Source organism: Molossus molossus, unplaced genomic scaffold (assembly GCF_014108415.1).
Source record: "Molossus molossus isolate mMolMol1 unplaced genomic scaffold, mMolMol1.p scaffold_m16_p_17, whole genome shotgun sequence".
In the NCBI taxonomy this organism is placed as follows: Eukaryota; Metazoa; Chordata; class Mammalia; order Chiroptera; family Molossidae; genus Molossus; species Molossus molossus.
Window position 1 is genome coordinate 19,792,130 of NW_023425352.1, and position 27,362 is coordinate 19,819,491.

Below are 27,362 nucleotides of genomic sequence, written 5' to 3' on the forward strand. Positions count from 1 at the left end.
GGTAGGGCCCAGGAATCTTGGTTTTTAGCACATTTCACAAGTAATTCTTAGGGTACACCAAGTCCCAGAACCATGCAGGACCCCACCTTGCCTTCCATGTTAATTACTTGAGTGATAACAAAACTCTTCAGTGGGCTTAGATCCCCTACTAGTTGAATTAAAAATAAAATCACCAGTTATGAATGAGTTAACTCAGCACTGTATTCGGGGAACTTCAATCAGACTGCGCTTTGCATCTTGTACCCAAAATCATAATCATCTGGTGTAGGAAAAACAAAAAACATATTAATGCTCCCCTTGTGCCAAGCACAGGTGAGTGTCTAAAGAAGGTTCCAGTATGTTCTCTCGATAGAAATGCATCATTTCCAGGCATCATGTGCTTCAGATTCTTGAGGTGTTCTACACTCCACCCTCCTAAAGACGTCAGCACCGCTACCATCTGGAGCCTGGTGGAAGCTGCTGGGCTAGGAGGATACGGGCCTCTGAACAAGTACTAATTATTATATTAAGTAATGACTAGATTGCAAGCATTTCGCATTCCATGCATCATCTCATCGAATCCTTGAGAAACTTTCGTGAGATAGGTCTCATTGTCATTCCATTATATGGATAAGTACAGGGGCTTAGACAAATTAAACATCTCTGGAGGTGGTGCAGCTAGTAAGCAGTATCTCTGGGGTTCCTGTCCAGACGATTTGAATCCGGAAACCACTCCTTTAATCACTACATATACTCAATCCCAGTTGTTACCTGGTGTTCTGAGACCCATGGAAACTTCTACTATATGAAACAGTGTTTCCTCGTGAGAGTTTCACATTCTAATGGAAAAACAATGTTTTCTACTAAACAGCAAAACAAAATATGTGTGCATACTGATCATTTTTCTCTATTCATTCCTAAAATTGCTTTGCATCCTTTCTAGAATAAGGTGGGGTGATATTAATAAAAGTATAAGTCTTTCCACAGTAGGGCCGCTCATCGAAGAAGGCACTGTATTTTGTCTATACATATATATTCTTGCAGATGTCTGATGCTGTTTCCTCTGTACATTAATCTTATCTGTCAACCGAACTAAACATACCTTGAGGATAGTAATCAGGACATGCTTATTCTGCATCCCCAGCAGCGCGCAGGGCTGCTTACATATGGATGCTCGATTAATATCTGTTCAATTGAATGCTCACTGACCCATTCAGGAGTTTTCACCAGATTTATTACCACTGAAAGCAAATAGAAGAAGGCCCCAGCTCTAGAGGGAGGATTTCACAGCCTGTATCAGCCCAGCTTTCGGGACCTCACATATGAAGAGATTAACGAATAGGATGAAAAGCTTTTAATTAACAGCCTAGCAAAAAAAAAAAAAAAAAAAATGCCATTCCAATCTGCTGCTTTGTTTCCATTAATTCACTCAGATTCAGCAGGAATTCCACCAAGGAATTGGGGTGAGCAGCTGGAGAGGGAGGGAGGTACATAAATAAATCATGAGTGTCATTAAAATTTGTAAACTAATAACTTCTGGGAAGTCTTAGCAATTATTATCAGGGTTTTCTTGGCAAACAAAAAATTAATAAATCCAAAAGGTCTCCAATTCCTATTTAAAAAAAACAACAACACAGCATCCCCCAGAAAGGTCACTGACAGAACAATGAGGGAAGGAAATAAATGGTCCAGGCAACAGCTTGCAAAGCAGATGAAAAGTCACAGGATTCCCCAGTGGCAAGAGGATGAGACAACTCAATACAAGAACAGCAACAGGGCAAGGCAGGGCTGGGCTGGGATTGGTTTGGGGCCACTGGAACGTCAGCTCAGTTCTCCAAGCCCTTATGTACTGTTGCCCAAGGGTTAGGCTTTGTAGATCCAGAAATCAGAAAGGCACATGTCTCCTGCTCTTGAGAGGTCCCCAGGCTGGGAACAAACCATAACGCTGTAGGGATGTGACATTAGTGGCGAGCAGAGGCGAGTCAGGGAAGGTATCCAGGAGGATGTGCCTGGAAAGTGGTACACTCCATAAACACCCTGAGCAGGAATCCCTCGGTCTGAAGTCCCTTTGCCCTGAGGTCAGGCAGACAAAGGAATGTATCGCCTGGTTGCTTAGCAAAGAGCAGAATGTCTTCCATGCTGCTGGGCTGGGAGTGAATGAAATGGACCAAAAGAGGAGAAAAGAGAAGAACCGAAGTGAAGTAACAATGAAGGGAGACCACCTATTGCAAAGGATTCCTGGCTCCCTTTGCAAATGCATGTAGGTCTGCAAGGATCCCTTATCCAGTAGGAAATCCACAGAAGAACACCGATCATAAACTGACTACTCAGGGACCTTTGCTAAGGAGTAGAGCTTGGGATGGACAGATGGAAACTGGGCAACTGCGCGCTAGCTCATCTCTTTCCAGAAATTAGTTCCTTAAACAATTTATTTTTGAGCTAAACGTAATGTGTTTGTGAGTCCAGTGCCAAGGTTTAAGACATAGAACCGAGTCCCAGAAGCGATTGGCCAGTCAGAAACATAAATCCCGACTGTGACCTCTGATCAAAACTAAAGACTCAAAAACCTCAGGCAAAGGAATAATTGGCCTTATCACAGTTTCCACTTCCAGAGAAAAGTGACATTCTTGCTCCCAAATCAAGGACCATAAATGTCAACAAATGAGGCAGAGAGAGGCACACCCGTGTCTGCAGAGGAGTATGACGACGGCAGGAAGTGTACACTACACGCCATTGGGACAGAGACGAGGGAGAGCACGGCCCTGCCCCCGAGTCCTCGATGCCTGCACCAGAGGACAAGTGACACTAGGGAAAGGGACCAAGGTCAGGAACCAGGAAGTGCCCCTACTCGCAGACTTACGACCTCAGACCTGGATCCCCTTCCGCCCACTTCTTAGCCGTATGACATGGGGCAAGTCAGTTAACCTCTGAAATGCTCAATGTTTTCACCTGTAAAATGAGAAAACAGGCTCTCGAGTTTGTTGTAAGGACAGGACAAGATAGCTGAGGCACAGGACCTGGCACGGAGAAGCTCCTCAGCACAGGTCGCGTGCATGATGACGAGGAAGCCCCGAGTCTGCTCCACGCACAGCACTGCCTGCCAGGAACTTCTCCGGGACACTCACCTTTCGTGTCCCTGAAACATCATAACCACGCGAGGAGATGTTAGTGTAGCCCTCATTGGGCAGATCAGGAGATGGAGGCACAGACAGGTGAAGGAACACGGTCAAGCCCCCTCTGTGCGAAGCAGAAAGCGTGAACTTGAACCCAGGCCGCCAGTCCCAGGCTTTCCCTCGAATACTTTGCTGAGAAGGAAACTAAGGGAGGCTGAGCCTCTGGACCTTGACTCACCGGACTCCTTGAGTTAGGCTTCAATCAAATTAATAGAGTTGGGGCCCAGTATCACTCTAGACGGATGGACAATCTAAGGGCTGAAAATACCCTGAAAGTGAAACCCTGGTTCTTTTTTAAAAGTCAGCCCCTAACCTCACTAATTCTCTAAGCTTGAAATCCTATATGTCAAATGTTGTTTGACTAACAGGTGCCAACAGACGGTTGTGCTAATGGCCAATGTACGCAGCCATCCGTCTGTCGGTGGGAAAAAACTTTACCCACTTCCCATGGACTAGCACCAAGGAGTTCCAGAAAGTGTCACGAGGACACAAGGTACTGCTGCACTGCTGAGTGCTTTTCAACAGCGTGGTCTATTTAGAAGTAGATGGCCTCTGAGTTATTAATCCAATGAGGCAAATAATTATATCACACTGCTACCTGCCAGGGAGTGTCATCCTGTCATGACAGCCACCGCTCCAGGCTTCCCTGATACAGGGAAAATTGAAGAATCACCAAATTCAATTTCAACCTGGTTAAGCATGTTGGGCCAAATCATGAAACCTAGAGAGTGCATGTTTAATTTAGTTTCTTTTCTCTGCACCCTGTACTACTAGGGCGATCACAGTGCTCCGGGCTCTCACTGTAAAATGCCTCATCATCAGGCTAGAACAGAGAGTGGGAGGCGGAGATCCATAGGGGCTGAGCGGGGAAGACAATCAGAAGTCAGAAGAGAGACCGAAAAATGGCGGCGGAGTGAACGGAGCTACACAGACCGTCTCCCAGAACCAAACTGGAATTACAACTATAACACAGACAAATCGACGGGAAAAACCAACAGAAAAGCAGCTTGCGAGGACCATACAACGAGGGACACTGACCATCCCGGTAGGCTTGCGAAGGCGCGAGACGGGGCTGGGAGCCCACGGTCGGCAGCTCGGCAGCGGCCTCAGCTGTAAGCGGCGCCCGCAGGTCACACTCCCAGGCGGCCCCGCAGCGCAGCCGGGACAGAGGCTGAAACAGCCACAGCCACTCACCTTGGGCTCCGGCGGAGGGAGGGCGGACTGGACTGGAACTGTGTCGGGACACTCGGGGTTTGGAGGGCGCCCAGAGCTTTGGCTGAGTGCAGCCACTCAGGACTGTGGCCACATTGCTCCTTCCCAGGGCTCTGAGAGAGGCAGCAGCCCCTCCCTCGGAGATCCAACCCCACCCTGTGGGCCATTGAAGTGCTAATTGAGGCTCACTAACAACCAGCATCTGCCCCACCCTCCTGAAAGCCCCTTGGCTGAGCACCAGAGGGAGTTTTTCAATCAACTGACAACCCAAAACTGATCAATTAACCTAGACTGCTAGCCACCAGGCAAAAAGCTAGAGGATAACAGTACGTTTCCTGGGCTGGCAACTTTAACCAGGAAAGTAAGACTTGACAGTGGTGTTCAACGCGGGTCCTCCCTCGCTCATCTAAACACAGGAGAGGGAGCCACAAACAGCAGAACACCAACACCCACAGGGAGAACTTGACAGGCTCCAAAGCCCACAGTGATAGCTAAAATGGTGAAACACAGAAACAGAAGCCAAATGAAAGAGCAAGACACCTCCACCGAAGATGAGATCAATGTGGAGCAATTAGGCATGTTAACAGAGCTAGAATTCAGAGCCATGATCTTGAGGAAGCTGAACAGCATGAGTAAGGACATAGAGACACTGAAAATAAGCCAAATGGAAATTAAAAACCAACAAGAAGAGATAAAAAATGACATATCCGAAATGAAAAACACATTGGAAGGTTTAAAAAGCAGAGTAGGGGAAGCTGAGGACCGGATCAGTGAATTAGAAGACAGGGTAGAAAAAATCAACCAATCAGAAAAACAAAAGGAAAAAACTATTAAAAAACAGGAAGACAGCTTAAGAGAACTATGGGACACCTGGAAACGTAATAATATTCGCATCATAGGAGTCCCCGAAGAAGAAGAAAAGGAGCAAGGGATAGAGAATATATTCAAAAAAATAGTGAGAGAAAACTTCCCTAATTTGGTGAAGGAAGAAGGCATTCAAGTTCAAGAAGCACAGAGAGTCCCAAGTAAGAAGAACCCAAACAGGCCCACACCAAGACACATAGTAATTAAAATGCCACAAATTAAAGACAAAGAGAGAATCCTAAAAGCAGCAAGAGATAAGCAACAGGTTACCTACAAAGGGAACCCCATAAGGCTCTCAGCTGACTTCTCACAAGAAACACTACAGGCCAGAAGAGAATGGCATGAAGTAATCAAAGTCATGAAAAACAAGAATCTGAATCCAAGACTACTCTACCCAGCAAGGCTATCATTCAAAATAGAAGATCAAATAAAGAGCTTCCCAGACAAAAAAAAGCTAAGGGAATACATTAGCACCAAACCAGCACTGCAAGAAATGTTAAAAGGACTGCTGTAATTAGCAGTAGAAATGGGAAGAAAAATAGAACCACACTAAACAAAAATGGCAATAAATAAGTACATATCAATAATCACCTTAAACGTAAATGGATTGAATGCTCCCATAAAAAGACACAGAGTAGCTGATTGGATAAGAAAGCATGACTCATCTATATGTTGTTTACAAGAGACCCACCTCTCAACAAAAGACTCACATAGGTTGAAAGTGAAGGGATGGAAAAAAATTTTCCAAGCAAATGGAAAGCAAAAAAAAGCTGGGGTAGCAATTCTCATATCTGATAAAATAGATTTCAAAATGAAGACCATAACTAGAGACAAAGACGGCCACTACATAATATTGAAAGGATCTATCCAACAGGAAGATATAACCTTGATAAACATATATGCACCCAATATAGGAGCACCGAAATATATTAAAAATCTTCTGGAGGACTTCCATGGAGAAATCGACAACAATACAATCATAGCAGGGGACTTCAACACCCCGTTGACAGCACTGGATAGATCCTCTAGGCAAAAAATTAGCAAGGAAACAGAGACTCTAAATGAAGCACTAGACCAAATGGATTTAATAGATATCTACAGAGAATTACACCCCAAAACTACAGAATACACATTCTTCTCAAGTGCACATGGAACATTCTCAAAGATAGACCACATGATAGGACACAAACTAAATCTCTACAAGTTCAAGAAGATTGAAATCATATCAAGCATCTTCTCAGATCACAATGGCATGAAACTAGAAATCAATTGCAACAAGAACATGCAAAGACATTTCAACACATGGAGGCTAAATAGCATGTTATTAAACAATGAATGGGTCACCGAGGAGATCAAGGAAGAAATTAAAAACTTCCTGGAAACCAATGAAAATGAACACACAACAACACAAAATCTATGGGATGCAGCAAAAGCAGTTCTGAGAGGGAAGTTCATAGCACTACAGGCCTACCTCAAAAAACAAGAAAAATTTCTAATTGACTGTCTAACCTCACAACTTAAAGAATTAGAAAGCAAACAAAAAGAAAACCCCAGAGCAAGTAGAAGGAAGGAAATAGTAAAGATCAGAGCAGAAATAAATGACATAGAGACCAAAAAAACAATTCAAAGGATCAATGAAACAAAGAGCTGGTTTTTCGAAAAGATAAACAAGATAGATGGACCCTTAGCTAGACTCACCAAGAAACAAAGAGAGAGAACCCAAATACACAAAATCAGAAATGAAAGAGGAGAAGTAACAACCAACACCACGGAAATACAAAAGATCGTTAACAACTACTATGAACAACTATATGGCAACAAATTCAACAATCTCAGCGAAATGGACAAATTTCTAGAAACACACAGTCTCCCAAAACTATTCCCGGAAGAGATAGAAAACTTGAACAGACCAATAACAACTAAGGAAATTGAAGAAGTAATCAAGACTCTCCCAGCAAACAAAAGCCCAGGCCCAGATGGTTTCACAGGGGAGTTTTACCGAACATTCAAAAAAGAACTAACACCCATTCTCCTCAAACTATTTCAAAAAATTCAAGGAGAAGGAAGACTTCCAACCACATTCTATGAGGCCAGCATAATTCTAATTCCAAAACCAGAAAAAGACACTACGAAGAAAGAAAACTACAGGCCAATATCCCTGATGAACATAGATGCCAAAATCCTGAACAAAATACTAGCAAATCGGATCCAGAAATACATCAAAAAAATTATTCACCACGACCAAGTGGGATTCATTCCAGGGATGCAAGGCTGGTACAATATTCGCAAATCAATAAACGTGATACATCACATAAACAAAATGAAGAATAAAAACCACATGATCATATCAATAGATGCTGAAAAAGCATTCGACAAAATCCAGCATCCATTTCTGATAAAAACGCTCAGCAAAGTAGGAATAGAGGGATCATATCTCAACATAATAAAGGCTATATATGAAAGACCTACAGCCAACATCATACTCAATGGACAGAAACTAAAAACATTTCCATTAAGAACAGGAACAAGACAGGGATGTCCACTTTCGCCACTCTTATTTAACATTGTACTGGAAGTCTTAGCCACAGCAATCAGATGTGAAGAAAAAATAAAAGGGATCCAAATTGGAAAGGAGGAAGTGAAACTGTCATTATTTGCAGATGACATGATATTATACATAGAAAACCCTGAAGAATCCATCAAAAATCTATTAGACTTAATAAATGAATTTGGCAAAGTAGCAGGATACAAAATTAACGTCAAGAAATCGACGGCATTCTTGTACATCAATGATGAGCTCACAGAAAGAGAAACTGAAAAAACAATCCCATTTATCATCGCTCCAAAAAAATTACGATACCTAGGAATAAACTTAACCAAAGAAGTAAAGGACCTATTTGCAGAAAACTACAGGTCATTGAAAAAGAAATAGAGGAAGATATAAAAAAGTGGAAGCACATACCCTGTTCATGGATTGGAAGAATTAACATAATTAAAATGTCCATACTACCCAAAGCAATCTATAGATTCAATGCAATACCCATCAAAATACCAACGACATATTTCATAGAACTAGAACAAATACTTCAAAAGTTCATATGGAACCAAAAAAGACCCCGAATAGCCACAGCAATCTTGAAAAAGAAGAACAAAGTTGGAGGGATCACAATACCAGATATCAGGTTATACTACAAAGCGACTGTAACCAAAACAGCCTGGTACTGGCACAAGAACAGGCATATAGACCAGTGGAACAGAACTGAAAGCCCAGAAATGGACCCAAGGCAATACGCTCAATTAATATTTGACAAAGGTGGCAAGAGCATACAGTGGAGTAAAGACAGCCTCTTTAATAAATGGTGTTGGGAAAACTGGACAGCTACATGCAAAAAAAATGAAACTAGACCATCAACTTACACCATACACAAAAATAAACTCAAAATGGATAAAAGACTTAAATGTGACCCGTGAATCCATAAAAATTCTAGAAGAAAATGTAGGCAACAAAATTTCGGACATCATACGGAGCAGAATTTTCACTGATACATCACCTAAGGCAACAGAAATAAAGGAGAAAATGAACACATGGGACTACATCAAACTAAAAAGCTTCTGCACAGCAAAAGAAACAATCATCAAAATGGAAAGGCAACCCACTGTATGGGAGAACATCATTGCCAATGATGTATCAGATAAGGGGTTAATTTCCAATATATACAGAGTGCTCATACAACTCCACAAAAGGAAGACAAAGAACCCAATTAAAAAATGGGCAGAGGAGCTGAATAGACACCTCTCCAAACAGGACATACAAATGGCCAAGAGACATATGAAGAAATGCTCAACATCACTAATCATCAGAGAGATGCAAATTAAAACAACAATGAGGTATCACCTCACACCTGTCAGAATGGCTGCCATCAACAAATCATCAAACAACAAGTGTTGGCGAGGGTGTGGAGAAAAGGGGACTCTAATACACTGCTGGTGGGAATGCAGACTGGTGCAGCCGCTATGGAAAACAATATGGTGCTACCTCAAAAAATTAAATATTGAACTTCCATTTGACCCAGTGATCCCACTGCTGGGAATATACCCTAGGAAGCCTGAAACACCAATCAGGAAGAATATATGTACCCCCATGTTCATAGCAGCACTATTTACAATAGCTAAGATCTGGAAACAGCCCAAGTGTCCACCAGTAGACGAATGGATCAAAAAGCTGTGGTACATATACACAATGGAATACTATGCAGCGGTAAGAAAGAAAGATCTCTTATCCTTTGAGACGACATGGAGGGACCTGGAAAGTATTATCCTAAGTGAAAGAAGCCAAGCAGAGAAGGACAAATACCACATGATCTCACTTATATACGGAATATAATGAACATAACAGTCTGAGGAATACAGTAGACCCAGACACATGGAAGTGGGGCACAGACTGACATCCCTCAGAAGAGGGGATGGGGGGTGGGGGGGTGGGAAGGGATAAACCACAGAACTTATATGCATGTATGCATGACCAATGGACATGGACAACTAAGCCGGGGACAGGGTGGAGGGGGGGTGGGGTGGGGGGTGCCAATGGGGTAAAAAGGTAAAATATCTGTAACAAAAAAATAAATAAATAAAAATTTAAAAAAAAAAAAAAAAAAGAAGTCAGAAGAGGCCCCAGCAAGTTGGACAATTCCCACAAAGTTTAGGAGCAGTTTCTTTCCTCGATCATACTGTATCCAGGTTCCTAAGCTGGGCTTTATCAGACCCATGAACCTTCTGGAACAGAGCACAGAAGTACACTCCTAGCCCTGGCCAGGGAGCTCAGTTGGTTAGAGCGTCGTCCCTATACGCCAAGGTTATAGGTTCAGTCCCTGGTCTGAGCACATATAGGAATCAACCGATGAATGTATAAATAAGTAGAGCAACAAATCAATGTTTCTCTCTCTTTCTTCCTCCTCTCTCTCTCTAAAATCAATAAATAAAAATTAAAAGAAAACTACATTCCTATATAACATTTATCCAAAGGATAAGCCCAGTATCAAATCCCTAAAAGGTCGCTCCACCTGTGGCTTGTTTCATAATCTGCACCAGGCAGACAGCACAGGAGTCCGGCTTAAAGGGCCGCCACAGTACCACTGTGACTGGGCCCGCGGGGAGGGTTTCTGAGGCGCTGGCTCCTGGGAGTCCCATGTGAGCAGGCCTAAGCATGCTTTCATCTGTCACAAGCACCCCGGTTACTTACACCTCTGCCAATTTTCAATGAGCAGCAAAATTAGGCCTTGAACATCCTGTGCACACGGAGGCAGGCTTCAGTCAATTTGAGCAATTAACCCCTAAATATTTAATAATGCTGTGACTGCTCCCCCTTCCTGGGAGAGAGGTTCTGGCTAGTCCTTTGCAAACAAACAAGTCAGATAAAGAAGCAGCAAGGTGTACAGATACTCATGTCCCAGACCCCTCTGCTCCAGGACCCCAGGACACCCTCAGGACAGGGCTCTGGATGACGATGCAGCAGAGAGAATGGCCTTTAGTGTCAGCATCTTCCCCAGTATTTGCAAAGGACCATGTAAGCAGGATACATACACAGCCTCTTGAGTCCCATGGACAGAATAGGTATGGAGCGTGAAGTGCCAGCTCACAGTGGCTGATGAACTTGCTGTCGTCCTGTGTGACTGCAGGCAGTGTGGCTGTGAGCCGGAGAGCGTGGGAGGAGGTCTGTGGAAGGGACGTGTGCAGGCACCCCCTATCCAGAGAAACTTGAGGCTCATGGCAGCATGCAAGCCCTGTCTCACCTAACCCACCCACATCCGTCTTCCTGTCTCGTGCGCCCCCGAGTCCCATCGGATCTGACCTCTTCGGCACACACAATGGGCACAGAGCCTAGGGCACAAATGCTTTCGTTCTTTTCAAGTCAAAACAAAAAATACAATTGTAGGCTGGAAAAAATGTTTGAACACACTTGTCTTTATACCAATACACTCATAAAATATACCTTTTAACATTATTTTATGGAGGAAGCAGCCCCCAATAGCTGGGGACCGTGAAAGTCATTGCACAGACCTGATTCCCACGTGCTTCTCAGAAACACAGCATCTCATAGACGCAAAGGACCGAAAACAGTCACAGCCAGGGCAAGTGTCCCTCCTACGGCAGATCCCTCACCCACGGCCTCTCCTTGTGTCGGGCACGCTCCGCAGCTCTCCAACCACGCCTGTGTTGGTCAGGAAGCACCAGAGACTGAGGACCAGAGAAGCAACAACACGACCGAGGAGAATGTGCAACCGGCAGAGGGCTAAGGCGATTCACAGGCTTGGACCACCAGTTCCACCGGGGCCATTACAGAGGGCCTGCAGGAGGAGGACCATCTCCTGCTCCTTCCAAAACAGGCTTCCCAGCCCCTGAGCTGGCATTTCCCACGTGAGCCGAGTCAAGTAGCTCCTTAAGAAACTCGAATCCACTTACCTCCAAAGTGAACTCTCGGTCACGCTCCCCAGGTTGAAGTCATACAGCTTCGTCAGGATAAGTATAACCTGCGAGGGGGAGGAGGAGGCGTGCAGAGGAGAGGAAGGAAAGGGGGAGAAAAAGGAAGCTTACTTTAGTTTGGGTAACAATGTACACTGCATCTCAAATCACCCAGAGGAGGGCTTAGTAGCTATCCAATGAGTTGAGGGTATTATAAGACCAAGCATATTAATTTAATGCTTCCCTGTAACTGGTAGCATTTATTTTAATCCTGAAGATGCTCTTCCTTTGAAATGAAAACATGCCAACAGATTAACGTGGAATGGACAGCTTTCTCCACCAAGGTCAGGTATGGCTGCAGGCTCTGTTCACTAGAATGGCCACCTGGAGATCAGAGGATGGGCTGCTTTTGATCTGGGGGTGACTCTGACTTTCAGACTTGGGCTAAAAGGGTAGAAGGAACTGGGCCTCACTCTGTCTACAGAAGGGTTCAAAGAGATTTTGTTGCCATCGCTAGGAGCATAAATACTTGATTGGGAGGCAGGTCCAGTGCCTAACATTCTCTGATGCCATCTGTCATCTCCCAAATAGCATCTGTCCTCACCATGGAGTAAGCAGGTCATCAAACTACACTGGACTCCAGGACCACTTTCCTGACTCCAGTTGAAATTACAAAACCCAGAAGGAAACTGTACCTGTCAGAGAGCTGGAGCTGCCTATTAGCAGTTTGCGGAAATGGTCTCTGGCTGGTCAGTCTGGTCCTATGCCCTTTAAACTTCTCCAGCTGGGGACTTAGACATAAAACATCTCCTTGCCTGCCTTTCATGAACCTGGACAGTGTCTTAGGCACAACTCCACGCCTACAAGGATGCTAAGCACATGCACCTGAATCGATTTTAATCAAAACGCAGGTGCCTCATATATAGTGTCTGTCTGCACGCGTGATAATCCAGTTACACATAATTGTGTTTATCTAAATTTAATGCACAACTCGTTTCACTTTTCTCAGCTCCTTCCCATTCCACCATTTAACTTCCTCCAGTTCATTTGCACCACAGCTATTAAACTCTTCCAGAGATAATGAATTTCCGCAACCGAGATGGGGCTTTCCCATTCTAGGTATCAATTTAAGATTAAAGAAAAATAATCAGCCATTATATTGAACATGTTTATGGCATTTAATTGATGACAAAACACTCACTTCGATATTTATTCTCATCCAGCACCCCATGGGGTCGGTCAGCTTCATTTCCATTTATTTTATGTAAACTAAGAAAACAATAGAAGCAAGGATGGGACCCGTGATAGGTCAGAGAGAGTCCATGGCAAAGTTGGTTTGGAACATTCAACTTTTCTGCAGGGCCATTACTGGAGGGCTTATAGGTCTCCTCTCTGATTGAGCCCCGTGCTAGGGAGTGTGGATTGCAAAAAAAAAAAAAACACCAAGCTAAGGAAGACATCAATGGCATGGTTCTTTGTAGAATAGTAGAATCTACTGAGTCACCTGACCTATTAGCACAGTGCAACAGCAAGTAGTATGAATCCCAGGCAAAGAAGTGTTCTTCACAGTCACTCAGTGGTCCTTGCCTCTCCCATTCACAATGAGTTTCCTCATTCATTCAATTCAGGGGCCAATGAAGGCAAGAGACTTAACCATACCCTTCCCAACTAAATGCCTAGCAATGTGCCAGGTAGTTCCTATTTTGTTGAATTAATACACACACATACACATAATAGACTTCTCCCCTTCATTTTACCTTATTTTTTCTACAACGTCACTCTCACAGTTGGCATGTAGACATACAGGTGGCTTTATGCAAGCCATCTCAAATTCTGGACAAACTCAAAACGATGCTCTTCTGGGAACAGGTCAGAACACCCATCTAGAGCACTACAAGCGATCGGAACACTTGATTTTCTCCCAACCTCAGGCCTGCAGGGTCATGAAACAATCTCCAAAAAGTGCAAAGTCCACACAGAGAGAAAAAGAAGAGATGCTGGCGTAAGAGTTCCACTTACTAACTAGAGATTCTAACAAACGACTGGGTCTGGAAAACCCTTCTACGAACCCAGAGCCGTTTCCATTCTATTGGTCTCCTTACCCGATGCTTGGACCCAATGCATACACAGATCTTCATGACACCACATCGTAAGTACAACGGCAAAAGTAAATCTAGGGAATGTTGGGACCAAAAGACTCTCCTTTCCTTCCTTCCCTTCATCCTGTCTGTCCCTAATACGTTTCTGTGTATCTAATATCATCTTGGTGTCTGCTTCTTGGAGGATCCAAACACACCTTTCCAAACGTCTATGAACATCGTTTCTGCCTTCATGGGAGATAGGTTCTGAATTCGCGCACTTTCTTGATTAAGAATCTTTACTGGCTTCCCCACCCCCACCCCCACGCCTGACAGCGAAGCCCGGACTCCTTCCCCTGGCAGGTAAGGACTCCACAGTCTGGCCTCGGATCCTCCTCCAACCACTGGTCCACAGTTCTCAAGAAACTGCCCTGCTTCAGCAATCCAGGTTTCTCCAGGTGCTTCAAATAAGCCGAACCCATCCTCACAACCCTGCTTCCTCTCGGGAGCGCGGTAGATTGCTCGTGCCCGTCCTCCTTCCACGGCCTGCCTGCTGTGCAAGAAACAGCTCGGGATCCGCCTTCTTCAGGCAGACCCCCAGCCCACCCCAGCCATCAGACATAATTTGCTACTTAGTTAAACACTATCTTGATAGGTTCTGGATATCACATCCGTTGCCTCCTCATTTTTAACAATCCGAGAAAGGGTTCATGTTTTGTACTTCTGTCTCCCTAGCAGACAGGCTCAGCATGTCGCAAGGTCCTTAAATAATCATTTTTAAGTCAATGAAAGACAATGGTGTTTGGGCAGTAAATCATAGTCTTCAGCAGGGGGTGGTATTAATCTAGCCTATTACCTTCATTTTACAGAGGAGGAAACTGAGGCACAGGGAGAAGAAGTGACTCAAGTTAAAGTCCCAGTAATGTGTGACCTTGACCAAGTGCCCAGGGCACTGTTCTTCTCACCCCTAGAAAGTATGACTTGATCAGTTCTGGGTAGTGTCCGGAAATCTTCCTGTGGCAACTGGGGGACCACACCTAGAGAGCTACGCTCTCACATCATGATTCCTGTCCCAGTTCTGAGCTGCAATGACACCACCCTGTCCCCTTGCTGAGACCCCATCCAGGAAAGCACCCCCTTCCTTTACAAAGAAAGCAGGCAGCAGAGGGATGGGGAGGCTTCTCAGCAAAGTCACCGCAGCGTTTCCCAGCGTTCCCCAACACTGAGACTTGGGGGCTACAAGCTTCCTTCCCCCTAGAGCCAGCACAGGACAACAATAAAGCTATGAAGAGTTGATAATGCCATCTTCAGCCTTTAGACATTCTGTATCAAGCAAACAAAACCAAGGCAAAAGAAAGCTTGCCCACCCCTGGCTTCTCTCACCACTCAGGAGGACATTACCAGGGAGGAAAACTAAAAACGCACCAGCAAACCCCTCTAACCAACCCCAGGCTGCTGGGAGAGATGTGGCTGCAGGAAGGGAGGAGGACCCACAAGACAGCCTGACTGGACTCCCCTCCAGCAGAGGTCGCCAGATGAGAGCAAACACTCAAAGAAGAAAGAGCAGGGAGAAGATACTAATGGAACACCTACTATGTGCTAAATACTACGCTGGATGCGTCTCAATCCTCACAATACATGTGAGGTGTTATACAATATTCCTACTTTACAGATGAGACAACTGAGTCCTGAGAACTAAGCACATTGCCTCAAAGGTACCAACTAGAAAAACGGAGGCAGCGTTCCCACCCAGGGCTCTGTGACTCAAGCATGCCTGCTGCACTCCAGTGCAGTGCTGCTCCGTCAGCAAATGTCTACGTGGGCTTTCTGTGTGCAAGGCAGGAAAACAGAGAGCAGAAAAACGTATCCTTGCCCTCAAGGAGTTCATCACTCATTCATGGATTCCACAAGGAGTTCCTGAGCACATCTTATGTGAGTTAGCAAGTCACCGGCTAAACTCCAGGAATCAGAAAGAGATCCGGGGCTCAGGGAAAGCCCAGGGTGAAGATAACATTTGATGTCTTGGTTCTTGGAGAGAAAACTAGGAAACAGAGAGGTGTAATAGACAAGAACTCGAAAAACTGTTGGGAGACCCAGGTTTGTCAAATAAACTTTGTCAGGTAAGTAACTTTTTTACCTAACTGGCTATAATCCTGGAGAGACTTCAGACAGCAGGAGAAATGAAAATAAATTAGAATAACTCATGAGTAAATAGTACTTCTCTCTTAAGATAAGCTATGTACACATACACACACACACAGAGAGTAGTAGAAAAGTCCCTGGCAATATATGACTATATATGTAAATATAACTAGAAAGGTCCCTAGCTATATATGTGAGCAATTATGTAAATATAGCTAGAAAAGTTAGTATATATTATTTATACACACACACACACATATACATACACACATAACCTTACATTGGCATTTGACATCTTCTCTGGAATAACACACTCTGTTCATACATCTCTTACAACCTTTAACACATAGAGTTAAAGAGACCTCATATGTCTGCCTTGTCTGTTAGATTGTGGCCTCTTCAAGGTTAGAAATCAGGTCTCTGCATCCCCAGTACCTAGCAGGACACCTGACACATGGCAGGCCCTACGCAAGGTCTGCTGAGTTAACTATAAATGTATAACTATAAAAATAGGGATGAGATGATAAAAGTACAGCAGAGGTGCAGACAATGTGCTATAAGAGTTGAGAAAAGGAAGTAATTAAGTTCAGAAAATGTGATCAACAAGGGCTTCATGAAGGAGAGACTCTGTGGTCTGGGATGTGAAGCGTGGTAAGAATTTTGACATACAAAAATGAAACCAACCCTCTCTCTCCCTTCTCTCCTCATCCTTTCTTCCTTCCTCCCTTCCTCCCTTCCTCCCTTCCTCCCTTCCCCCCTTCCTCCCTTCCTCCCTTCCTCCTTCCTCCCTCCCTTCCTCCCTCCCTTCCTCCCTCCCTTCCTCCTCCCTTCCTCCCTCCCTTCCTTCCTTCCTTCCTTCCTTCCTTCCTTCCTTCCTTCCTTCCTTCCATGGGAAAAAAGGCAAAAAGAACAATAGAATCACGCAGGAAGGTTGGAAAAAGTGGTCAACTAATAGAAGGTTTTATAACAATAAAGAGGGTGGTGACTATGAGGGATTATATTATAAAAGACCTGCTGTGTATATATAGTATATACATCATATATAATAATGAATATATATTAAAAGAGCCTATTTATAATAAGGGACTCATACGATAAGGTGACAAAAGGGACATGGCTGGCCTCTCACAAAGCCAGTGGCTGCCCTTTGTTTACCATCCACCTCCAGTGTCCTTGTCCCCGGACATGTAGTGTCTTTTGCGGCCCCAGATGCTCAGGCCAGCCTTCTGCTAACGGCCTGATCTTTAGACACACACACTGTGCCAGTGACTAATGTCGTTGTTTCTCATCACCCCCCTTCACTGTCTCTCCCTGCCTTATCCCAGCACAGCGCGCGACCCTTGGTGGTAAGGAGCACTCAGAGATCGCCCCTGTCCTCATGTCTCTCTCTGCCTGATCCCAGCACAGCGCGCAACCCTTGGTGGTAAGGAGCACTCAGAGATCGCCCCTGTCCTCATGTCTCTCCCTGCCTGATCCCAGCACAGCGCGCGACCCTTGCTGGTAAGGAGCACTCAGAGATCGCCCCTGTCCTCATGTCTCTCCCTGCCTGATCCCAGCACAGCGCGCGACCCTTGGTGGTAAGGAGCACTCAGAGATCGCCCCTGTCCTCATGTCTCTCTCTGCCTGATCCCAGCACAGCGCGCGACCCTTGCTGGTAAGGAGCACTCAGAGATCGCCCCTGTCCTCATGTCTCTCTCTGCCTGATCCCAGCACAGCGCGCGACCCTTGGTGGTAAGGAGCACTCGGAGATCGCCCCTGTCCTCATGTCTATCCCTGCCTGATCCCAGCACAGCGTGAGACCCTTGGTGGTAAGGAGCACTAGGAGATCGCCCCTGTCATGTCTCTCCCTGCCTTATCCCAGCACAGTGTGCGACCCTTGGTGGTAAGGAGCACTGCAGAGATCGCTCCTGTCCTCATGAAATGCACAGTCTTCCTTAACCTGCCGCCTCCGGTATTCTCTGTATCTGAACTCTGGGGTCCAAGTCCCTGGCCGGGTTGAGGTGAGCGATATTTCTGAGTGAGGGAGCTTTCTACTCTTCCCACCCACTTTCTGAGTGAGAGGCGGTACCCACACTCTGAACTGCAAAGACGTTTGAGTCTCTCTTCCACCTGAGAGACCTTCTCAATTTTTCTGTCTGTCTTCACTCATCCCATCGGGTCCCACTGCGTGCCCTCGGGATAGGGCTCGAGTGGCAGCATGGACAACCACAGAGCCCTCCCCAGGAGAGGGATGCCCTCCGAACCCCATCTCGCCACAGGCTACTGCGCGACCCCAGCAGCTTACACTGTCAGACTCGGCTCGCATTTCCTAAATTGGGATAATGACACACGTCCCCTGCCAACCTCACAGGGTTGTTGATTCAAAGCAAATAAAGGAAGCTGACCTGCTTTATCAGCGGTACTATGCAAATAGGAGTTATTAGTATGATAATTATTCTTCAGGAGACAAGGGTTCTGTGTAATGCTCATCTGGTGGGAGGGAGAGGGAGAATTCAGGGTCTAGAGTTGCTAAGCCCTCAAAGTACCCCCATTCCAGACCCCGTGGCCCTCCAGGAGGCCGCAGGTCAGAGCGGCTGCACACCTGGCTCCTCGCTGGGCTTCCGCAGGAAGGCAGGAGGCCTGCAGGGGACCCTGTGCTCGAAAGAATAATGCATAATATGCAGATGCATAAATCACCAGCATGCTCTCACCATGAGCACATTCAGTGAAGTGAGGACTTTTTTTTTATATACGCATAGCATTTTATTTATTTTTTTAAATTAATTTATTTTTGTTACAGAGGTTTCTCCTCCCCTCTCCCAGATTCCCCCCTCCCCCTCCCTCCCTGCCCTGTCCCCAGCTTTGTTGTCCATGTCCATTGTTCATACATACATGCATATAAGTTCTGTGGTTTATCTCTCCCCCACCACCCCCTCTTTGGGGATTGTCAGTCTGTACCCCACTTCCACGTCTCTGGGACTACCCCATTCCTCAGACTGTTATGTTCATTATATTCCACAAATAAGTGAGATCATATGATGCTTGTCTTTCTCTGTTTGGCTTGTTTCACTTAGCATAATACTCTCCAGGTCCCTCCATGTCGTCTCAAAGGATAAGAGATCTTTCTTTCTTACCACTGCATAGTACTCCATTGTGTATATGTACCACTGCTTTTTTTATCCATTCGTCTACTGATGGACACTTGGGCTGTTTCCAGATCTTAGCTATTGTAAATAGTGCTGCTATGAACTTGGGGGTACATATATTCTTTCTGATTGGTGTTTCAGGCTTCTTAGGGTATATTCCTAGAAGCGGGATCACTGGGTCAAATGGAAGTTCAATTTTTAATTTTTTGAGGTAACACCATAGTGTTTTCCATAGTGGCTGCACCAGTCTGCATTCCCACCAGCAGTGTACTAGAGTCCCCTTTTCTCCTGAAGTGAGGACTTTCAATGCCCGTAAAATTTTACTCTGAAGAAAAACTACTTTAGTTCATTAAACTTCCTGAAATCTTGGTTTCTTTAAATCCATGGGGCTCTCTGCATGTCCCTCCAGTTCCCCCTCACCTCTTACCACCTCATTTCTGCCTCTACCTGCTAGTTCTGCGGTCCAGCCAACTGGAATAAGGACGGTGGCGTTCTTTACCAGACGTGGTTGACAATGGTAACATAACGAGGATGCTGAGACATATTCCTCAGGGACCCCCTGCAAGCGTGTATTTGACAGTCTCAGTAGAGTCTGAATTTTGGATCCTCCTCCCCACTACAGAGCATTCCCTCAGGGAACAGAAATTTAATGTTTTAGTGCACAACCCAAGTGATCCCCAGTGTAAGACTGTCTGGGCGCAGGCTGGGTATCCAGAACTGTACTGGGCATGTGCCAAATTCATAATAACATAAACAGTGCCCCCTGCCCACCATGACCTTACAATCTAGTTGAGAAGACAAGGAAATAGTATAAGAGATACCAGCTATGTCGTGTATCATGCATAGAATTTCACAAATCTGCCCTCCCCTTCCCAGATGTTTTAAAGGGCATATCATCAACTCCGGCTTAAGATAAAACCTCAGCATGACCCTTGGTCCTCTCTATCCTGCACATAACAAGATAAACCCCGACTCTTCCAAAACATGTTGCTGTCCACTGTATCATCCAATTTCAGGCCCTTATAATTTTTTTCATTTACTCACTAACCAAGTATGTATGGAGGGCTTCCAGTATGCCAAGTGCAACAGTGACTCAAACAAACCAGCTTCTCTGCCCTCCTAACATTTGCCCTCTGCCCGGCTGGTGTGGCTTCAGTGGTTGAGCATCGTCCCATGCACCGACAGGTCCCGGTTCGATTCTCAGTCAGGGCACGTACCAGGGTTACGGACTCGATCCCCAGTAAGGGGCATGCAGGAGGTAGCTGATCAATGTTTCACTCTTATTAATGGTTCTATCTATCTCTCCCTCTCCCTTCCTCTCTTTCTAAAAATCAATAAAAACATTTTTAATTGTATTTTCTAATTGCATTCTGGCAAGGAGAGAGAAGTAGATAAACAGTATATCATTCAGATGATGATAAGTGCCATGGGGGGTGGGGCAGTAAACAGAAGGAGAAGAATGAGCGTTAATGTACATGTACAGGAGGGTCAGGAGTATGCAGGCTACAGCCGTAAATAAAGAGCCCAGGAAAGTCCTCACAAAATCCCGAATGAGGTGAGAGATCAAGCCCTGTGGCTATCTGGGTCATAAACTCTACAGGCAGAGGAAGCAGTCAGGGTAAAGATCCGGGCCAGGAGCGTGCCTGGCACATTCAAGAAACAGCAAGGAGGTCAACGAGTCTGGAGCTGAGACGGGCGAGTAGTAGGAGATGAGGTCAGGGACACACTGGGAGACTTAGATCTTGCTTGAACTTGTGAACCATGTAAAGACTCTGATTCTTGTGATGGGAAGTTGCTGGAGGATTGTAATAGAGGACTTAAGTTTTAACTGGATCACTCTGGTTGCTGTGTTGAGAAAGGCAGTAAAGGGACAGAAGCAAATTAGGCTCCTGTTTTAATCATCCAAGTGACATATGGTGTGGGTGAGACCAGAGCAACAGCAGTGGACAGGAAAAGGGGCATGCTTAGAGCTGATACTGTTATAATTAACTAGTTACTAATAGGAAAGAAGCAAAGGGAGGGCCAGACATCACAGGCTCGTATTTTGGAGAGTTTCGCTGGAAGCTACAATTTTGCACACCCCAGGGAACCACCGGCCCAATCCCTGCAAAATAATGGGGATAGGATCCATCAAAGGGGAAAGAGAAGCATGCCCATTAAATCTGGGGTGACATAGGGAAGGTACTTGCCTGTCTGTCACGCCTGGGACCCGAGAATTGGCCAGAATGGGCATGGCCACTGCAAGCATGCAAAAATTTGGAAACAGATCATCTCCCTTGTGCTCTTGACTCACTCTTGGCTTCCCTGCATTTGCCCACGTTGTCTCCCCAGCCATGTGGCCCTTTGGATGCCACATGCAATGGACCGATGGGCTGCAGCAGGGAAACACAAACTAAGCCAGCCTGATGCTAGGTTGGACTGTGCAGACATGGAACAGAAACTCCCGACACTGGCTCTGATTTTAGAAGGTAAAATGGGACTTCTTCTCAGCAGGACTGAGGGAAATGAACCTGGTAAACTCAGGGGTTTGATTCCACAAAAGTAAATCTTTCTACAATACCTCATCCTCCCGTGCGAGTCTCAGAAAATTCTTTTTCTCAGGATCTTGCAAGAAATTCACCCCCAAGAGCAACAGGTGGAGATGAGGACCCCCAGTTTCACTGGTAACAGAGCCAAGAAGAGTTGTTGACAAAGTGGACACAGCATGTGAATAGAAGAGAATAGCCAGGAATAACCCTCAGCGTTCGGGACGAAGCACCTAGAAGCATAGAGCTGCCGTTTTACGAGATGAGGATGTGGGAGAAAGAAGGAGGTTTGGAGTAAAGATCAGAAGTTTAGCTTTGGACTTTAAGTCTGAGACTCTCAAGAGAATTCAAAGGGTTAGTCAGATGGTCAGCTGGATAAATGAGTCTGGAGTTCAGGGAAGAAGGCCTAGGCTAGAAATATCAATTTGGAAGTTGTCAGTGATTAGATGGTATTTAAAGACATGAGACTAGAATAGATCACCAAGAGATGACATATGGAGAGAGCAGAGCTATGCGGATAGAAAGCTGGGGCATTGCAGCATTTGGAGATCAGGGAATTTGGGAAGGGAGCCCAGTATGTTTGGGCCTCTTAAAATGGGCACAGGGGACATCTGTGTCCTGTGTGGATGCTCACAAAATGGTATTTACTACAGAAGAGACTTTCAGGACACGATGGCCTTCTGTTGAGCCAGTGAGCCTCCAGATTCCCGTGTTTGATCTGTGGGCTTCCATATACAAGTGGCCACTGTGGCAGAGACAGAGGCTTTGCCTAGACGTGACATGGACGTCCCCTCACCAAGGCTGATGCGGATATTATCACTGCGGGGTTCCCAACCTGCCAACCTCAGAAACCAGCACTGAGACCCCATTATGCACCTGGTGGCAGGTTGGCTACAGTGCACCCCTCCCATCACGTAAGCACAGAAGGAGCAATTTCTTCTCATTAGAATTGCTGTCCTGCTTGCAGTGATTATGCTGGAGTCAAAACTTTCCATTTCAGAATGCCGTCCTCACTGGGATGGTATCCCACACATTACTTCCAACAAAGGAACTCATTTCACAGCAAATGAAGAGCAGTGATGGGCATGTCCACGGAATGCACTGGTCTCACCACAAATCTCATCACCCAGAGGCATCTGGCCTGACCCAATGGTTGAAAGGACTTTCAAAGACTCAATGACAGGACGAGCTGAGAGCCAACCCTCTGTGAGGCTGTGGTGCTATCCTCCAGGAGGTGGGTTCAACCAATACAGGGCGGGCCAAAGGTAGGTTTGCAGGTGTTCATATGGAAAATAATACTACAAAAACTAATACATAATAATACAAGAATAAACTCTGTTTTATGTACTCACAACTGTCGACCTACGTTTGCCCCACCCTGTATATGGTCAAAATATAAAAGTCTGAGAGTCAAGGGGCAAAGGGGGGAGTGTCCTCACATTCGTACACCTGATAAACCATCACAGATTATTCTCTTCATGTCCCCACATCTTGTGGCCCTATTGATAGAGAAATCTTGGTTCCTAAGGAGAAAGTTGTCACCAGGAGATAAAACACCTGTTCCATTGAACTGGAAGCTGAGACTAACGCCCAGCAATTTTGAACTTTTCATGCTACCACTGAAGTAACAACAAAAGAAGGGGTTACTTATGAACAGGGGATGGACATGGATGCTCAAAGAAGCTAAAGAGGGGATTGTTATGTTTACTTACTCCTGGCCCACTTTCCTGTCTATGTTTTATAGGTAACCAGGACCCTGAGAATTGTATTTCTAAGACTCTCCTGTGATCTGCCTTTTAATTTGATTCTTCCAATGGGAAGGGGGGTAGTTGTGGAGACCGGTGGAAAAGAGAAAAGCTACTGTCTCCACACTTCTGTTTTCTGGTGACAACAGCAGCAACAGAGCTTGTTTTGTGTGTGTGTGTGTGTGTGTGTGTGTGTGTGTGTGTGTGTGTGTGTGTGTGTTTTGGCTCCTCCAGTGCGGAGTGTAACAGTTTCTGCAGCCACCAACCTTTGAGCAACTTGCCTTTGTCTTTCTGGCTCCGCAAGCCTTTCCAGCACTCTTGTAATCAATTCCTGCAGTCAATGTCTTCTCCTGGAGATACTAGAGTCAGAGAACCTCACTGACACAGAATGATCTATGAGACTAGAGGAGACCCAGGAGCGTGTGTGTTCTGGAAGCCACATAAAGAAAGCGTTTCGAGGAGGAAGGAGCACTCAGCTGGGTGAAACGCTGACAGTACGTGCACAAGAAAGATTAAAAATGCACCATTGGATTTAGCTACTGAGGACTGTAACGGCCTTCGGTGTAGCTAGTTTATGCCCTTCACCTCTCCTCCATCCTTACACCACAACGACCTTTCTAATGCAGAGGCTGGATTCTGCTACCTACTGACAACTAATCTCTAGTGGCCTCCTGCTACCTTTAAGATCAACTTCACATTTCCCATCACACCAGGTTTTTCTCAAACTGGCCCAAATTGACATTTTAACCCTCTTCTACAGCTACTTCCCTCAAAATAACATCTAAATTCTAGCCACATTGGAATACCCGTTTTTCTCCCTGTTCCATATTCCCACACTTTTGCACGAGCTCTGTTCTCTGAAAGCCCTTCTCCTACTCTTCACCTGAGCATCTCCTTCTCATTCTTCAGGGCCTGCTATAAAAATCCTCAATATTCTCATGGCTCACCTGTCCTCCAAGACAGAATTCATTCCCCTTTAATCCATATTCCCCTGACTTGTTGTGCATACTTCCAATGATGCTGCCCACCAGGTTATATTCTAGATCTCTCTTTGTGTATGCTTCTCTACCATTAGGCTATATGCTCCTCAGGACAGGGACCTTGTTTCTCTCATTATTATACTATGAGAGTTTCATTATGCTCTTCCTTGGCATGGTGCCTATTAACCAACAGAGAAGATGAGCCTGACCTGGGGTGGCCAAGACACCCTCATAGAGGATGAGAGGTGTAAGAGATGAAAGAAAAGTGAATTCCCAGCCCTCTTCTTTCTGGAGTATTTTGTAAACTTCTTCAAGGCTGCCTTTTTCTTAGATAAGCTAGACTGACAATTCTCTCCAGAGGGGAGAATTCAAAGTGGCTTATGAAAGAACTTCAAGAATGTCTACAAGAGAGTAAAAGAAAGGCACACAGGGGAGGGGAGGAAAGTTGGTGAAAGCAACCTTTAAAATAGGACTGTATTAAGTTTTAAAGAGTTTTTTTTTTAATTCTCTAGGGACTTCTAAAGAGGACAGAGGTATATGCTTATACCTGATGGAATATAAGTTAAAGAAAACACTAGACCTACATACAAAAGCATAACTTGATAGAGCAGAGTAGTTTAGACAGCAGAACCAATACAGAAAGGGCATAAGTGAGGATACTGACATATATTGAGCACCTACTAAGTACCTAGCGCTGTGCTCGGTGCACCATGCTCATTACATAGATAATGGATATGACCATCTTGTCAAGATGAAGAAACTGTCCAGGTCATGTAGCTATGGAGAAGTAGGAACTGACACCCAACCACAGGTTTGCCTATTCCTTCATGACTCAAGGAAGTGATAAGAAATACAGAAATTGATAAGTATTAGTGATCCCTGTTTAAAATGGGGCCATTGTTAAGAAAGTACTTTGCAGGATTTGGTAGCTTAATCAGGCAAGTGACAGATCAAGGAAATGAAAATGCAGTGTTGTTGAAACAAGAAGCTTGTGAAAAATGGCTGTTGGACAGTGGGGGGGGGGGGTTGTTCTGATTTTGTGTAACAAGCCATTAAAAATAAATTAAAAACCCATTCACTCTCATTCACTGGGGGACTTTGAAAATGAGAGAGGCAGCTTCTTCTTAGAAATGACTTAGGTAGCAAGCAGCCCAGTAACAAGGGTGGGACCAAATGACCACAGAGTTCCCTGCCGTGATGACATGATGACATCTGTATTCCTCAATGACAGCTAACCAGAACTAGGGGTAATTAGCTCCAAAGGGAGTCTGAGCTCCTACCTTCCTACATTTCCATCACCTCCTCCATCCCACCACCACTCTGTGGAGGAAGCCAAGGGCATAAACAGATGTGAGTTCACAAAAAGTGGGATGGTGTCTCCGAAGCCACTAGAGTGAAGTTTCCAGAGATAATCACCAGCACAGAGGAAAAATAATCAATCTGTTTCCTTGGGAAAAGAGCAGAAGCTCTAAAGCAGACAGTCTTGGTGTGGAATCCAGCTCTGCAACCTGCTCTCAGTGTGACGTTGGGCAAGGGGCTTACCTGTGGAGTCTTGGTATCCTCATCTGGAAAATTGAGCCAATATCCTTCCCTTTGCTGGACTGCTGTGAACATTAGGTAGTAGATATCTTCTTCCAGGTCAGTAGTAAGCCCTCAGTATACATTAGGTCCCTTCTATCCCCGGTCTCTGAGCAAACCAGGTTATTTGCCACCCAAGTAGGAAAATGCTATATCTCCAAGAGGGACCATGTCACTTCTTCAGTGATGACAACACAAAATAAAGAGCAACCTCTTCAGGCCTCTCACTGATGTAGAGATAAAAGTCCAGAGCGGTCCCTAAGTGCTGGTGTTTGCTTTGTGTGGACATGCACTGTCAGCCTTAGCAATGGGAAGATCACAGGTCCATCAAGTCCATTTCCCTGGTGTGTGATCTTACCCACTTGTCTTTTTCCATTTCAGGGTCTGTCTCTGCTGGTCATGCCTGCAGGCCCGCACATCCTCCTCCCTTCTGCCACTCCTGTCAGGGGCATCATTTCCACTTCTATCTCAGGAGCTGAAAGAGCTCTCGGCTAAACCATTTTAGCTTTTGACCCCAATGGATTTTCTTGGGATCAGCAATTCCCCAGATTGGAAGTAGCTACCAGCCTGAGGTGCTTCAAGTGAAACCAAGAGCAGAGACTTGAGTACATTGTAAGATGTTTCAGAGTGAACCCATATGCCTTCTCTTCAGCACCTGGGACAGCGCCCAGCACATCCGGGATTCCTGTACACAAAGATGAAGGAGAACAACCTATCACTCAACCCATGATCTGGCATTTATCACAACCTGTCTCCTATTCAACCCTACAGACTAGTTCAAAGTCTCTCTCATGGGCAACACACTATGCCAAATACTGTAGAGGATGGAGGGATGAGAGACACAAAGTTCCTGACCTAAGGCACTTCCAGTGCAAGAAGAGAGATATGCATTTGTACAACTACATTCAGTGGAAGTCGGAACTGTTCTGACACCAGATTGGCTGGAGACGTTCTGCCTATTGTCTCATGTGAGTTGCACAGTAGCCCTCCAAGGTTCACATAGAACGGAAATAAGTGATTTCTAAAATGGGGTGAAGGATAGGATTACCCTCCGTGAAAATCTTCACAAGAAACAATATTTGATCTGGCTAATCTTAGTCAAGAAGGCGAAGAGCTTTTCAGGCTAAGGAAGCAATATGAGAAAACACAATTAGGCTGAAATTGCCTGTTATGTTCCAGGACCAAGGGCTGGTTTGTGGAGGCCAGAGCTCCAGGTTAATGATGATTTTAACTACTAGCTGTGCAAATTTTGTTGCTGTAACAGATTACTACAGACATAATGGCTGGAAACAATACAAATGTATTTTCTTAGTTTTGGAGACCACAAGCCCAAATGAATGTCAATGGCTAAAATCAAGGTGCCGCAGGGCTGTATCCCTACCTTCCCTCTGGAGGCTGTAGGGGGAAATCTGTTTCCTTGCCTTTTTCGGCTTCTGGAGGCTGTGCTCATTATTTGGCTCCTGACCCTTCCATCTTCAGAGCCAGAAATGGCTGGCTGGTCT

At 45.2% G+C, this 27,362-nt stretch overlaps 1 protein-coding gene across 1 annotated transcript in view; it reads right to left on the bottom strand.

Annotated features, from left to right (window-relative positions):
- Positions 1 to 27,362, bottom strand: part of SORCS3 (sortilin related VPS10 domain containing receptor 3) — a 549,191-nt gene that overhangs the window by 367,464 nt on the left and 154,365 nt on the right. The window contains exon 2 of the mRNA XM_036265289.1: positions 11,688 to 11,755. Coding sequence (XP_036121182.1) covers positions 11,688 to 11,755 — 68 coding nt within the window. The remainder of the gene's footprint in view (positions 1 to 11,687; positions 11,756 to 27,362) is intronic.